At 41.9% G+C, this 13,596-nt stretch overlaps 1 protein-coding gene across 3 annotated transcripts in view; it reads right to left on the reverse strand.

Annotated features, from left to right (window-relative positions):
- Nucleotides 1-13,596, reverse strand: part of RABEP1 (rabaptin, RAB GTPase binding effector protein 1) — a 53,128-nt gene that overhangs the window by 30,862 nt on the left and 8,670 nt on the right. For 2 of the 3 annotated variants that reach the window (XM_081172948.1, XM_081172947.1), the window contains exon 2: nucleotides 895-1,020. The exons of the other annotated variant lie outside the window; for it this stretch is intronic. In XM_081172948.1, the coding sequence (XP_081029074.1) occupies nucleotides 895-1,020 (126 nt within the window). The remainder of the gene's footprint in view (nucleotides 1-894; nucleotides 1,021-13,596) is intronic. 3 annotated transcript variants of the gene reach the window in all.

The raw sequence follows: 13,596 nt of genomic DNA on the forward strand, positions 1-13,596 counted from the left end.
CAACACGTTGGGGGGGGTGTTCCCCATTCCTGGTGTAAAAGCTTTCTCAAACTTTCCATCTGTATAGGAAAGTGAAGTCCAAAGTAATATACAAGTAAAAAATTCCAGACATATCAATGATTATCATTAATGTAGTGGTTCAGGCTTCTTTGGAATTTCTAAGGGCACATATTTAGGAGTCATGGGAATTTAAGTAGTAGTCTATCTAATTTGATAAGGGCATGAGTCAGACCTGTCTGTGTACTGTGACCCGGAGCTTGCCAAACTTCTACCAATATGCCCAGGGTGTATTTCACTCATAAAGCCACCAAAGTTTGAGTCTGGTCTCAGATCTTTTCGTTACCAGCTCTCTTTTCACTACCAACAAGGACATTCTTTGTCTCCAATCTTGAAGTCTGCGATACAACAGTCAACACAAAAACAATGAATACGTTTCCTTAGTAGTCATGGCACTTCTATCCAAACAAATGGGATCATCAGCTCCCCATGGAGGTTTCAGGATGACACCAACATTTCCAATCAGTTGATGCTTCCTGAGGTGTTCTCTAAACTTGCACAAAGAAGCTGAGCTAAATATAGCTAGACATGTAACTAGATACATCAACCTAATCCACAGGTGTCCGGTGGTTTTACCCACATCAAGAGACAGAAGCAATGAATGCAAGCACTATATATCCCCATTTTAAGGTGTGATGTTCTGTGTCGTACCATATTCTGGTAGTGACTCATTTTGGAGTGCACAGTTGTGACATTCTGCAAGACAACGCATGTAGTTGAAGCCTCAAACTCACAATGTGATAAAACGACACCAAATTAAAATAGCTTATTTGTTCAGTTACTCTAAAGATCACATGAATGTCTACAATTTCTACATTCAGTAAATTTAAGTATTACCTTCTTTAGCCAGATACAGCTCTTTAAATTTTGCCCTCTTTTGATTAAATTCCTGCTCACGGTGCTGCTTCGTGCGTAGAAATTCAGCATTGACTTTTTCCAGTTCTGCTACTCGTTGAAGGAGAGCTAAAAATGGGCCAATGGGGAGAAAAAAGGCACATGACCTCGACAATCAAACGAGCTGCATTTCATCACTTACTCACTAAGGCAAATTATTCTTCAGAAAGGAACATGGCAAAAAGCATAAAGCATAAAGAGTTTGTCCAGATTGACAGCTTTGCTCTTGGCTAGTTTAATGCTTTAGATACTAACTGGTTTGCAGGGCTAGCACAAGACATTTCACTGCCTGAGGCAAAAGACGAGATGTGCCCTTCCAGTCAATAGTCTCTGGGTTGGGAAATGAACCTTAGTTTCACCAATAGTACATGAACAGCATCCTCCAGTATGTAAGAAAGTGACAGGTAAGTTTTGGAGGTGTAGAGCAGGCCACAGAACACACATCGTCAAACTTCTGACTACCATTCTCTGCACCCCCAATATCTGGTGCCTGTGGCAGCTGCCTCACACTACCTAACAGTAGGGCTAGTTTGCTAGTTTGTGTTTTTTAAAGCAACAGATGCCCTTATGGACTGCACCACCAACTCTAGCCCTCATGTCTTCCCCTGGACTAGAAGGAACCAGCACAGGTTAGTATGAATCCTATCTGACTTTTATCAATTATTTGACTTTTGGAAGACACCTGAAGGCAGCGAAGTTTTTAATGCTTGATGTGAGTGGCTGGGGCAACACAGTCAGATGGGCAACATATAAATAATGGGGGGGGGGTGTCCTGTCCTGTTTTATAGTTATCATGTTGTGACAAATCAATACTTAACCCACTGCAAAGCCTTCACTTTGAAGCACAAAATATGCAGGGTGGTAATTCTGTACACAGAAGCTGCCTTTGCTTCTTCGCTTACATTAGGGAAGAGCCATAGCTCAGTGGTACAGTACATGCTTTGCAGAAGGTCCTGGGTTCAATCCACAATAACTTCATTTTAAAAGGTGATAGGGAAAACTACAGCCTGAGACACTGGAAAACTGTTACCATATGATATGTCAGGATGATCAGGTGCATTTTACATCCTTTTGCACCTCTCAGATCAAAATGTATCAATCACTCTCAGTGTGGCAAAGCACTGTGCTGCAGAAAGCAAAACCCACCAGGAACTGACTTCTGTAATTTTCCACTGTGGAGTTTGTGACATGGCTACTATTACTCTGTAAAACACTGAAGCCCATTTTATTCTATCCTACTACAGCGATAGCTCGGTTTACAAACTTAATCCATTCCGGAAGTCCGTTCTTAAACAGAACTGTTCTTAAACCGAGGTGCACTTTCCCTAATGAGGCCTCCTGCCGCCGGTGCCCTTCCACCGTTCAGATTCCGTTCTTAGACCAAGGTAAAGTTTGCAAACCAAGACACTACTTCCAGTTTTGCAGAGTTCATAAACCGAATAGTTCGTAAACAGGGCTGTCCTTAAACCGAGGTATCACTGTATACATATCTGAATAAAGTGTTCTATTTGCTTCTTATTTTGCTTCTTTAATGCTGGTCAAATACTGTAAAAATAAGTATTTGATTTGATTTGCTAGCACAATAAGAGACAGTACTGGGCTAATGGTCCAACTTAGTTCACCAACTGTGAACAAAACTGAACATGACCATAGTTGGACATATTGCCACAACTGCAGCAGCACGTTTTCAAGTGTTAACAGAAATTAACAGAATTATTATTACTACTACTACTACTACTACTACTGCCACTACTACTTACTACTACTACTACTACAATTTCTTACCCGCTGATCAACTTAAGGTCACTGTATTAACACCCCAAGAGGGTCTTGCTTCTCCCATGGCCACAGCATTTGATTCTACCAGAAATTAGGCATGGCTTTGTCTCTCAGCTGCCCAGTTAGCAGCCTGCTTCTAGCTTCTAACTCACACATCTCAACTACAGCCTTGTCTTTCTAACTACCAGAAATCTGAGGGAGGGGGGTCCACCCACTTACCCTCTAGCACAAAGCCACTTCTTTCATTTACCTTAAAGAACCATGCTTAGGTCATTACCAAGAAACATGCCTGGCTATTCCAGCAATTGAATTCTTGTTGGATCCAGGAATTAGAATACCAGGTGGAGCCTACCCCTCCTCCACCTCACAATAATACCTTTCCAACCAATATTAAAAGTTCTAAGTCACACTAGGCAAGTACATTAACCACAAAAAATTAACCAGCTTGTATCCTGTTTCTATTCTGAGCACCACTTTGGCTCCTGCTAAACCCTGCAGTAAAACTTTCAAATAACAAATGCACTTAAAGCACCTTGAAGTATTAAATACCCATTTCATGTATAATAGGGGGGGAATTCAGAAATTAGTTCATACAGTAAGCATGCATGCTATCTTTAAGAAGAGAAGCACCTGCACACCTATTCTATTCAATCATCTAAACCTTAAAGCTCTATATCTCCTCTATGGTGCCTCTATCAACCACAGAGAAGGTGGCTGCTATCAGGAGAAGGCTGCTTCCACCTGCCATGCTATACCCCCTGTTCTAGATGCCTTCATATGGGAGTACCTGTCAGAACTGTGAGGGGGTTTCTGGGTCTTTTAGGTATTTTAGGTCTGATATAAAAATTGGTGTACATGGATTTCTAGGTACTAACACCATCCACTTTTAGACTACTATAGGATAATATTAATTGTAAGCGTCATGCTCTGAAATTTCTTTTGATATGTTCTAAATTAGACCGGGCAACCTTTTTTAACCTGAGGGCCTGATTCCCTTGGGCACCTGCTTCTGGGCATCAAATACCCTGTGGGGCTGGGGGCCAGAGACAACCTTGCCAGGTAGGCAATTTTCATACATAATTGGGACAGAGATACAGGCAGATTAGATATCACGGCACTACCCATTTAGGCTCTATCATGCCATGCACTATATTATATTCCAAGCAGCTATCTCTGGGTTTTCAGTCAATTCATGGAGAAACAAAAACACCATTATCACCACACTCTTTCTATTGACATCCTGGTCACCTGCAGTTCCCAAGGTATAAAAGAGCTGAGATTAAGAGACTTACTTAGGGCCACTCAGAAATATCAGGGTTAAACTAGAGGCTGGGGAACATGAGAATTCTCAAGTCAAAGTGACTTAGGAAAAAGCATCCCAAAATTAAGTAACTGTTCTGCCAAAATAGTATCAGGCATGCATATTGAAACAGAGGACTGTCCCAAACCTCTCTGAACGATCTGAAATATGAAACAAAATTGGTGTCACTATTTATGTAGTTTTCCATCTTAATATTTGTGCAGCTGTACTCTCACAATTCCACAATGTATTACAATCTTCCATATGTAATTACAGTGGCTATGTATATAGTAAACAAAGCTTGGTAGGCCAAGGGCACTAATGCAATACCATCTGACTGAAACAGGAGACACAGAACAAGATGCTTTCTAAGCACTGGAATGAGGTTGCTATGGGGCCCACAAAATTCATGCTACATAGGAAAACTTATTTCCTACGATATCACTCTCATTCTGCTTTGTTTTTATGTCCAAAAAAAAGCTTGTCATACCAGTTTCTCTGAAGCAGACTTCTTATTACTGGGAGCATTTGTACCCTGCTCTTCAGCCAAGAAGGCTCCCAGAGTGGCTTACATACAATTAATTAAAACAAGACAGTCCCTGACCACAGGTTTATAGTCTAAAAAATACAACACCCAAGACAAGAGGGAAAGGAAGGAACGAGGAAAAGAAATCAAACTCAGGCACTCATTCTTAAATGGTTGTTCTTGTAATGACCAGCTTGTGTAGATCAGTGGTAGCAGGTACCTGATGGAGCTGGGCTTTTGGCAAAGATGGTAGAATGAGCCCTGATTCCAACCTCTCCCACTGAGGCAGTCAGATGGAACAGCAGCTCCCAGGTGACACTTGAGGGACAGGATTGCTGATGCAGCTGGCCTGTTCTAATTCAAGAATTCCTAACTATTACTACTTTTTCCTTTTTCTCCCTCCTCCCCCCCCTCTCTCTTTGCATAGAGCATCTCTTACCACCCAAAGTCTTAAATTCTACTTGAGCCCTCTTAACATGGAATCTGGAGGAGATATTGACCTCAGGAAGGAGACAAGCTGCAAAGAGGCTGGAGAAAAGAGAGTATAAAAGGAAGTGCATTTCATGGTATTCAACTCACTCTGTTCACAGCTGTTCAGGAGCCAAGCTGTTGCTCAAACCCATGGATGGGGAACCTGTGACCCATCTGATGTGGCCGGATGACAACTCCCATCATCCTATCATTGGTCAATCTGACCCAACATCTGGAGGGCTATAGGTTCCCCATCTCTGGTCTAGCTTTTGGCTAGGAAACACGCACACCACACACATGATGACTTCCTTTCTTATTCTCCTGGCCCTCAACCGGCCAGCTGAGTAACACAAGAACCAGTTTTGACTATGCCACATCTTAAAGATGTGTGCCAGCACCAGGATAAACAGCAAATAAGGGAACTGGCTCACACCCCAAACCAAAATCCTCATACTCTAACCTAACCTAGAGAAGAGCTCTTTTTAAGTAGCAGTCTTCTTGTAAATTGGTTAAGCATAATGAAGTATGTTGAAACACTTTCTGAACTGTGCTATGAGAAGTAACAACAGACTTCATTCCTCCCACAAGTTCTGAGTGATGCTTTTCAATTAATTTAGCAATTAAGAAAGTGTAGGTGAAAGAAGAGACTGAGAAAATGCTTATTTGAAAGATAGATTTAGTTCAGGCACTTCAGTGCTAGACACAGCTCTAGTTTAAGCATACTCGGCATTTGTGCCTAATTAGAAAAACAAAATAAAATTCAGATTTAAAGAGTCTTTAGGTCAACTCAATCTTGGGAGTTAGGGGCTTTGGTAAAGGTGCTTCATGAATTCCCATTCTTTCAGTTTCATGAACTCTCCACTCACTCCTGGAATCCAAATCTCAACTACCACTTCTTCGAAGGATGGAAGGAATGAGGAAATAATTGCCTGACTGCCTAACTTTTGTTAGGGCAGAATCCTATGGCCTTGGGTCAGCCTCCTACTTGAAGCTCCTCCTTGAAGCTGTGGACACTACACAGAAGACATAAAGAAGATTTTCTGAAAGCATGTCCGGTTAGATGAGAGATGCTATACTCTGGCCCTGGAGTAGGAACACTTGTTCTGGCCAAGACTGAGGACAAGGAAAACCACACCTTTAAAAGGGCATGAAAAGTAATAGTAGGAGAAACACCATTTCCTCTCCACCTTCCATCCTGTTGACATGAGCCCAGCACAGCTCTGGATTTCATGGTCCTGGGGTTTTACTCCTTTGCCTGATTTGGATTGCTCTACTTGTGAACTTAGTTGGAGGGGGGGGGGAGTCTTTCACATATGCAAAGAACTGGGAAACAGATGTTATAGATAGATAATGTCAGCTATACCCAATATATTTGAAACTGGCCAGATTTCAATGGCAACTAAAGTTTCTAGTTTTGCAAAGTACATGAAGGCCGCTCCAGAATTTAGGCACAGCTAATTATCCATAGAATTATTTTTGAGCACAGTCTGATTCCAAATTCACAATACAGACATTTTTCCTGAATGCAACAAGAACAAAACAAGCCATCACAAGTTCAGAACAACTTAAGTGTAGCTGGACCAAACATTCTGAATGAAGACTGAAAGCCATCTATTGAAACAATAGTCCTGAAGAGTAGCTATGCTGGCTACAAAACAATGAGTTCTGTGCCACATTTGAAGGATGATAGATGTATTGCAGCACACCACACAGATGGCCTCCAGGCAATTGCAAGGCAACCAATGAGTTTTTGTTGGCAACCTTCATGCACATCTTTCACACATAAAATGTTTTGAGCCTTCACCCTATTAAGGAGATTAGAGGTCGGGTGTGACTTTGAAATCAAGAAGGAAAGATATAACATTCCAGAAGTATTGATCTACAGGCCATTTTATGCCAAAGCTGATAAACAAATCTTGCCTTTGCCCAACTGAGCCTTACTGAAGTATGCCAGGCCCTAGAGCTATCAAATCATCAGTCAGTGTGATCCATAAGATACCATCCTGTATCTCTCTGGGATCATGCAATTGGACCACTATGATAACCCCATGCCTCTCAATTGCATCATTTACCTACCAGAGCCCTGTATTGTGCTTCTGCCTCAAATTATTTATTTATGACTGAAATAGACAGAATGGATTATTTGCTTTCCATCTCATAGACAATTTTGCCCAGTAACTGCCAGCATTTGCTTCTGGAAAACCCTCAGCATTTGCAGCACAAAGCATGTTTACTCAAAAAATAAAACTTGTTCATCCCTTTAAAGCCTCAGGATGAAAGGAAGCAAGTGTCTGACATGTGTGAGAATGGCTCTCCTCTGTCAGGATTCCCTAGCAGCATGAAGGCATGAGAAGCCCTTAACCATCTCTGAAGTTTGTACTATAAACTAGTTGCCATCTCAGCTATCTATGTAAACTGGCCCACGAATTAAGGGAGAAAATTTTCTAACAGCAGGAAGATTCTGTTTCATTTAGTTTTCTTCTTAATAAAAATTAGACTTGCCCCCCGAAAGGCCTAGAATATATTCTCACCCACAATTCAGATTTCAAATGGGCTATGGTATCACAGTTGAACACTTCAGCTCCCATCACCCTTTTGGTTCTCTGTTATGAGGATTTATGTACACATAATCATTCAAAGGGATTATGAAGCTATATTGCTTTTCTTGTCAATCTCCCTTTGCTACCATAGCTCTAAATTGTGTAACAGTCTTGGGTAGTTTTCATAGGGTAAAGGTAAAGGTACCCCTGCCCGTACGGGCCAGTCGTGTCCGACTCTAGGGTTGTGCGCCCATCTCACTTAAGAGGCCGGGGGCCAGCGCTGTCCGGAGACACCTCCGGGTCACGTGGCCAGCGTGACGAAGCTGCAGCTGGCGAGCCAGCACCAGCACAGCACACGGAAACGCCGTTTACCTTCCCTCTATAAAGCTGTACCTATTTATCTACTTGCACTTAGGGGTGCTTTCGAACTGCTAGGTGGGCAGGAGCTGGGACCGAAAGACGGGAGCTCACCCCGCCGTGGGGATTCGAACCGCCGACCATGCGATCGGCAAGCCCTAGGCACTGAGGTTTTACCCACAGCGCCACCTGCGTCCCAGTTTTCATAGGGTAGGAGGCAATAAAAAAATAGGTTAGGATGGATTTTTAAGTCATACAGTAACTTGAGTCGTCTCTTTCAAAACAGTTAGAAAGTCCCTCAGGGCTTGTATTAACAAGGATAATAATCTAGATTAACTAAAGATTTAGAATGAAATCATATTAATCTCTGTATGAACATTCAGTTTAGAGGTGAAGCAATTTGACTTCGCCTGATTTAACTCAGAGAAAAAACATGAATATTCAGAGCAAGGCCAAATTAACTGGATAATGCTTTGTGTGTTTTATATGTGAATTGCTACCAGATAATTTGCTTTGCATTGCTTTGCCTTCCAGCAATGTACATGCGCTTCTGTGTCATTCCTGCTCCCACAACAGACCCCTTTGCCCCCCTTGATTCTGTATTCTTCTATAATATCAGGCCAATGCAACTGCATAACCATATACCAAGCAGGGAGAAAACACACACAGGGACTGGTCACTTATTCCAAGACAATGGCAATAGCAAAGGCCCATATATGATACATGCACAGCTATTCCTAAGAACACAAGGATCCTACAGAGGGACGAGAGGAGACAGTTACTGATGTAGTATTAAATGACTGTAAGGGAGCTGGTAGCACCCATGCTTAGAAACATCAGAATTTCAGCAACCAACCCATTTACTTTGTAGCAGCTCCATGAATGCCAAACAGTTCCACAGCCTACCAGTATATATTATACAGTGGTACCTCCGGTTATGAACTTAATTCATTCCGGAGGTCCATTCTTAAGCCGAAACCACTCGTAACATGAGCCGCACTTTCACTAATAGCGCCTCCAGCTGCTGCCGTGCTGCCAGTGCGCGACTTCTGCTCGCATCCCAGGGCAAAGTTCACATCCAGGAGCCTCTACTTCCGGGTTAGTGGAGCTCGTAACTCAAAGCATTCGCAAGGAGGACAGTACGTAACACGAGATTCCACTGTACTGGGTTAGTCTATAAGCAAGTAGGTGAGAAGGGGGTTGTCTATGCATCAGTGACAATCCAGTTGAGGTCAAACAAAATATTCAGGGGGGACAACATGGGTGTGTGTGGAAGTACTAACCTTAAAATCAGAAACAGTTTACATACCTGTCATGAGGTTACCTTTGGATAAATTACTAAACTACTTTGTCCTTCCCATAGGCAGCAAAACAAGCTACATAACCATCAACAGAGTTAGGAGTCTTGTTCCCAACTGCAGCTCTCTATGTCATTTCTCATACTGTTCCAGAGGGTACCCCAGACCTCAAGAGAAGTTTTGAGAGGCACGAGGGGTGGGGCGGGGGGGGTGAGCTGGGCAAAAATCAAGGGCCCTGCCTTGCAAATGTGGAACTGCTTCCATTAGAGGGGGGAAAACCCACTATGGGATGCAACCTCTGTCATTTACTATTTGTAATAAGAGTTTTACTCATATATATTTAAGGACAACTTTAAGCAAGTCTCCCATGTCCTCAGTCCCATGGGAACAATAGGTGCTTGCTCTATTGGGTTTCTGATGACTTGACAGACTGAATTTGCAGCCAGGCAAACAGGATTGTTGTGAGGCTGCATGAGACACAGAACACCTTTTGCTTAAAGACAGCACTTCAGAAATTTTAAAACACTGAAATGAGAATGAGCTAAATTGTGCATCAAGAACGGAAACCAAATAGGATAGCACATTTTTAAACCAGATAATATAAAATAAATGAATCATTAAAAAATGGGTTGTCCAACACAATTTAGACACATTTACCATGAATATTCATTTTTTCTATGTATAGGCTTTAAAGGGGGGAATAGAAATATTTGTTAAATCTCTTCACACACATATCGCCCAGCACCTTTGACCACAAAGGGGCCGTTCTGCTACTATGAGAAGGGTGTGTAGTATTCTCCCCTCATCCAATTTTGCAAGGTGTCAAGATACATATAGGCTGGGGTTGGCATAGCCATCAGGTGACTTCTTTTCTGACCACAGTCAAATATTGTCAAATATTCCATTATGTCATGGATGCCCCTATGTAGATAGCAGCTTCCCAGTTCTGTATTTTATTATAGCACCATTTGTTCCCAAGGGAATGAGTAAGAGCTGCTTGCCCCCTAGACCTGCAATAGATACAGGCAAATCTAGCAGCATAGTAAAACTTCTCTTACTGGCTACTCGCTTACATTTCCTGATCACTAGTAGCTACCTGGTATTTTGCAAGAGATCCAGGGCAGTCAACTTGCCCAGTGAGCAGAGGTTACAAACTATCACAAGCTATAGTGCAGCAGCTTGCAAGCATATGAAGATACAGTAGTAGAATATGATCTCTCGTTATTTCAACAGCACAACTGTCTTTGTTCCTCTCTTAAATCACAGTGGGAGAAATAAAGTTGAAAATGAGGTTATACTAACAATATTATGATGAGCAGAGACCTAGAAAGCCACAAACTGCTTTCTAGCCAACTTTTACATCAATGTAGAGAATCTTTGTTTTTTTGTTTAAGTGCAAGAATGCTTTGCTTCATGTGTGCCAGTACAAATTGTATTATGCTGTCCTGGGTCATTAGGCAAACTAATAATAGATAAGCAAAAAACAAGGGTCATACTGCCTTACAAAGTATATTTATGGGTTCTCCTGAAGAAAAATACATGTATAGGGTACTGGCTTTCTTTTAAAATAACAGCCACGGAACAACAGTTATCACAATTATCTTAAACATGTTACAAACAGCTAACAAACCTGTATAGGGGCTTTCATAAGACAACTTTATATTTGGTGGTGCAATAATATGATAAAAAACAAGTAAAGTTAGTTTCAGGAGAAAGGGGCAAGCTTCTTATCCAGGGATCAACAATCTGGTTATTCAATGTTTTTATCCAAAGGAAGTACTTGATACTTGCTCAACTGGATCCAGTCACAAGGCAAACCAAGGAGGGTTCCTTTCACATAAGAAGTGTTCAAGAGCAAGAAAAGAGAGGCCTAGGAACTTTCGATGTGGTATTTCCAACTTATAACCACTGAGGCTAAACCACTCAGTAGGAGAAGGGAGAATGTTTCAGTGTTTGTGTTTACCAATCTGCTCCTGGTTATGAACTGAAAACTGTAAATTCTATCCAGTCTATGTTAAAATTCACGGATTTGAAGAGGATCCTAAAGAAACAAAGATTTTTGCTGGATCTTCAGTTTTCTGCATTTCCTTCCTATCCCTACAGCCAAACTGTTCCTGATCTCTCTATGTTTCCTTCCTGCTTTTGTCAAACAAATTAAAAACTTAGTGGTGATTTTTTTAAACTGCATCATACAGAACCACTTAACTGAAACAATTCATTCCACACATGAATTTTATATTTCCTTGGCACAGAAGAGAAATCAACAGATCAGAACCTTGCACTTTAAAACTAATAGCCTTTCCTTTCAGTTTGGAACCCTATGAGAATCAGCTCTAACTTCATTAAATTCTTAAGAGAATGCTGTTGTCATTGTCCTTGAACACCTGATAGCTTTGGAAAAAGATGCACTTTCTTAGAGATAAACATGTTTCCATTGGTTACTGAAATCTAGGGATTAATATGAGCAACCCCACCTCCCTCCCACATATTTGTTTGAAAGAAGGTTGTCAAGAAGACAAACCTTTCAAGTTACAGCCCAAACCCCAATTGTCTATTTGCCACTGCAAGGCTCCAGTGCCCAAAGTAACTGGCTGATACCAGCAAAGTACAGTGCCCTTAAAGCCCCGTATCATGAAAACCAAGAGGCTACAGACTAAAACTACAGCACATGATGTTTCTCACTGTGGGGAAATTGTCACTTCTTGAGGACAAAAAATGCATACCCCAGCTGCAAAGTCATCATCAACAGAGGAAGAGGGAAGAAGCAAGTCTGCTAAACCAAAAATTCAACAGTATTTATCTCAGTCTTTATCATGTGCTGTCTTATGTGAAGATCTGGACTTTCCATGACTGAAAGGAGTTGCATCCAATGTCAGTCCTACTCAGAGGAGACCCATTTTAATTAATGGACCTGACTAACTTAGGTTTATCAACTTCAGTGGGACTACTCTAATTAGAGTTGGATATAGCACAGTTTATTTCCATTTGAATGTTTACCGTACTGTATTATTATTTAAATGTGCAGACCACATTTAACATCCAAACATCAGAGCAGCATTTTATTTTCATACCAGCTCTGAAAGGTAGGTTATGGTAACAGGAAAATGACTTGTCCAAGTGCCTTCCCAAATGAGTTTCGTGCCCTATCAAACTATTTTGCAGCTGCTAAGGCTTCCATGCTGCCTCATCCAACATGTCAGCCCAAATCCAGTAAGCCCAGGGACAAATGAGCATACATTTGACGCCATGTATCACATCAGGAGCTGCTTTTGACATTCCTGAAGTTGCTCTGATAGCTTCCGGGACAACTCAGTAGAGCTGTTGAAAGTCCTGATGTATGCAAGAATCATCCTGATCTCTTCTTTGCACTGAAGCCATACTATCTATATCATTGTTCAAAACTCCCATTGTTCCAGGTGCGTTTTGCAACAGGGAATTTCATTAGCACGGGCAATTTCTGAACTCTGAGCGCAGTACTGTGCCTAAGATTTCAGATTAAAACTGCAGAGAGCTGCAGTTCATTCATTTTCAGCTTTGTATTTTTGTTATAAAAAAGCACGCCTAGACATTTCATTGTTGTGCCCACAACCTCGGTTTAAGGTGCCATTTAGCTTTCATATCTCAGTTTCTAACACTGATCTATATCACTGTTACACACATCCACCATGCAGTTGTATTAGTACCAATCAAACTGCTCACATACAGTAATCATCTATGGAGGCATGGTGGAAAATTGCACTCAGCTAGAGAGGGGCAGGCTTCCTTACAGTGGTGCCTCACAAGACGAAATTAATCCGTTCCGCGAGTCTCTTCGTCTTGCGGTTTTTTCGTCCCCTCTTGCTCTCCTGGCTTCGGGTTGCTTTCGCTGAAGCCATGGAGCCTGCATTCACTCCATAAGACGCACACACATTTCCCCTTACTTTTTAGGAGAGGAAAAGTGTGTCTTATAGAGCGAAAAATACGGTACCTCTGGGCAACCTCCAGTGGAAGAATGAAAGGCAGAGAGGAGATAGTACGCACATGTTCCCTAGAACTCCTGATCAGGAAACGGGCTCAGGAGTACAGAGTACTGACAACTGTGTCTCACTGGCAAAGGCAGGGAGGGGTGGAGAGCAAGAAAGAGCACAAGTTTCTGCTGTCTTAGTCTCTCCTAGGCTAGCACCCTACACTCTAACTCTAGGGAAGTGAGATAGAGCAGCCACTGCTGTAAAAAGACAGCACTGCACTAATGACAGTTACCTCTAATGGCTAGCTGCCCAAGCTTCTCAGTGCATGGGAGAGATGCTGGAGAGCAAGCAGAGGAGTGTGGTTGAGGGGGTGGAATATCTGATTTTTCTCGCTCTTAAAACACCCAGTCACATTACAGGTAACTGG

The sequence above is a fragment of the Podarcis bocagei genome, assembly GCF_964188305.1.
Source record: "Podarcis bocagei genome assembly, chromosome: 15".
Taxonomy (NCBI): domain Eukaryota; kingdom Metazoa; phylum Chordata; class Lepidosauria; order Squamata; family Lacertidae; genus Podarcis; species Podarcis bocagei.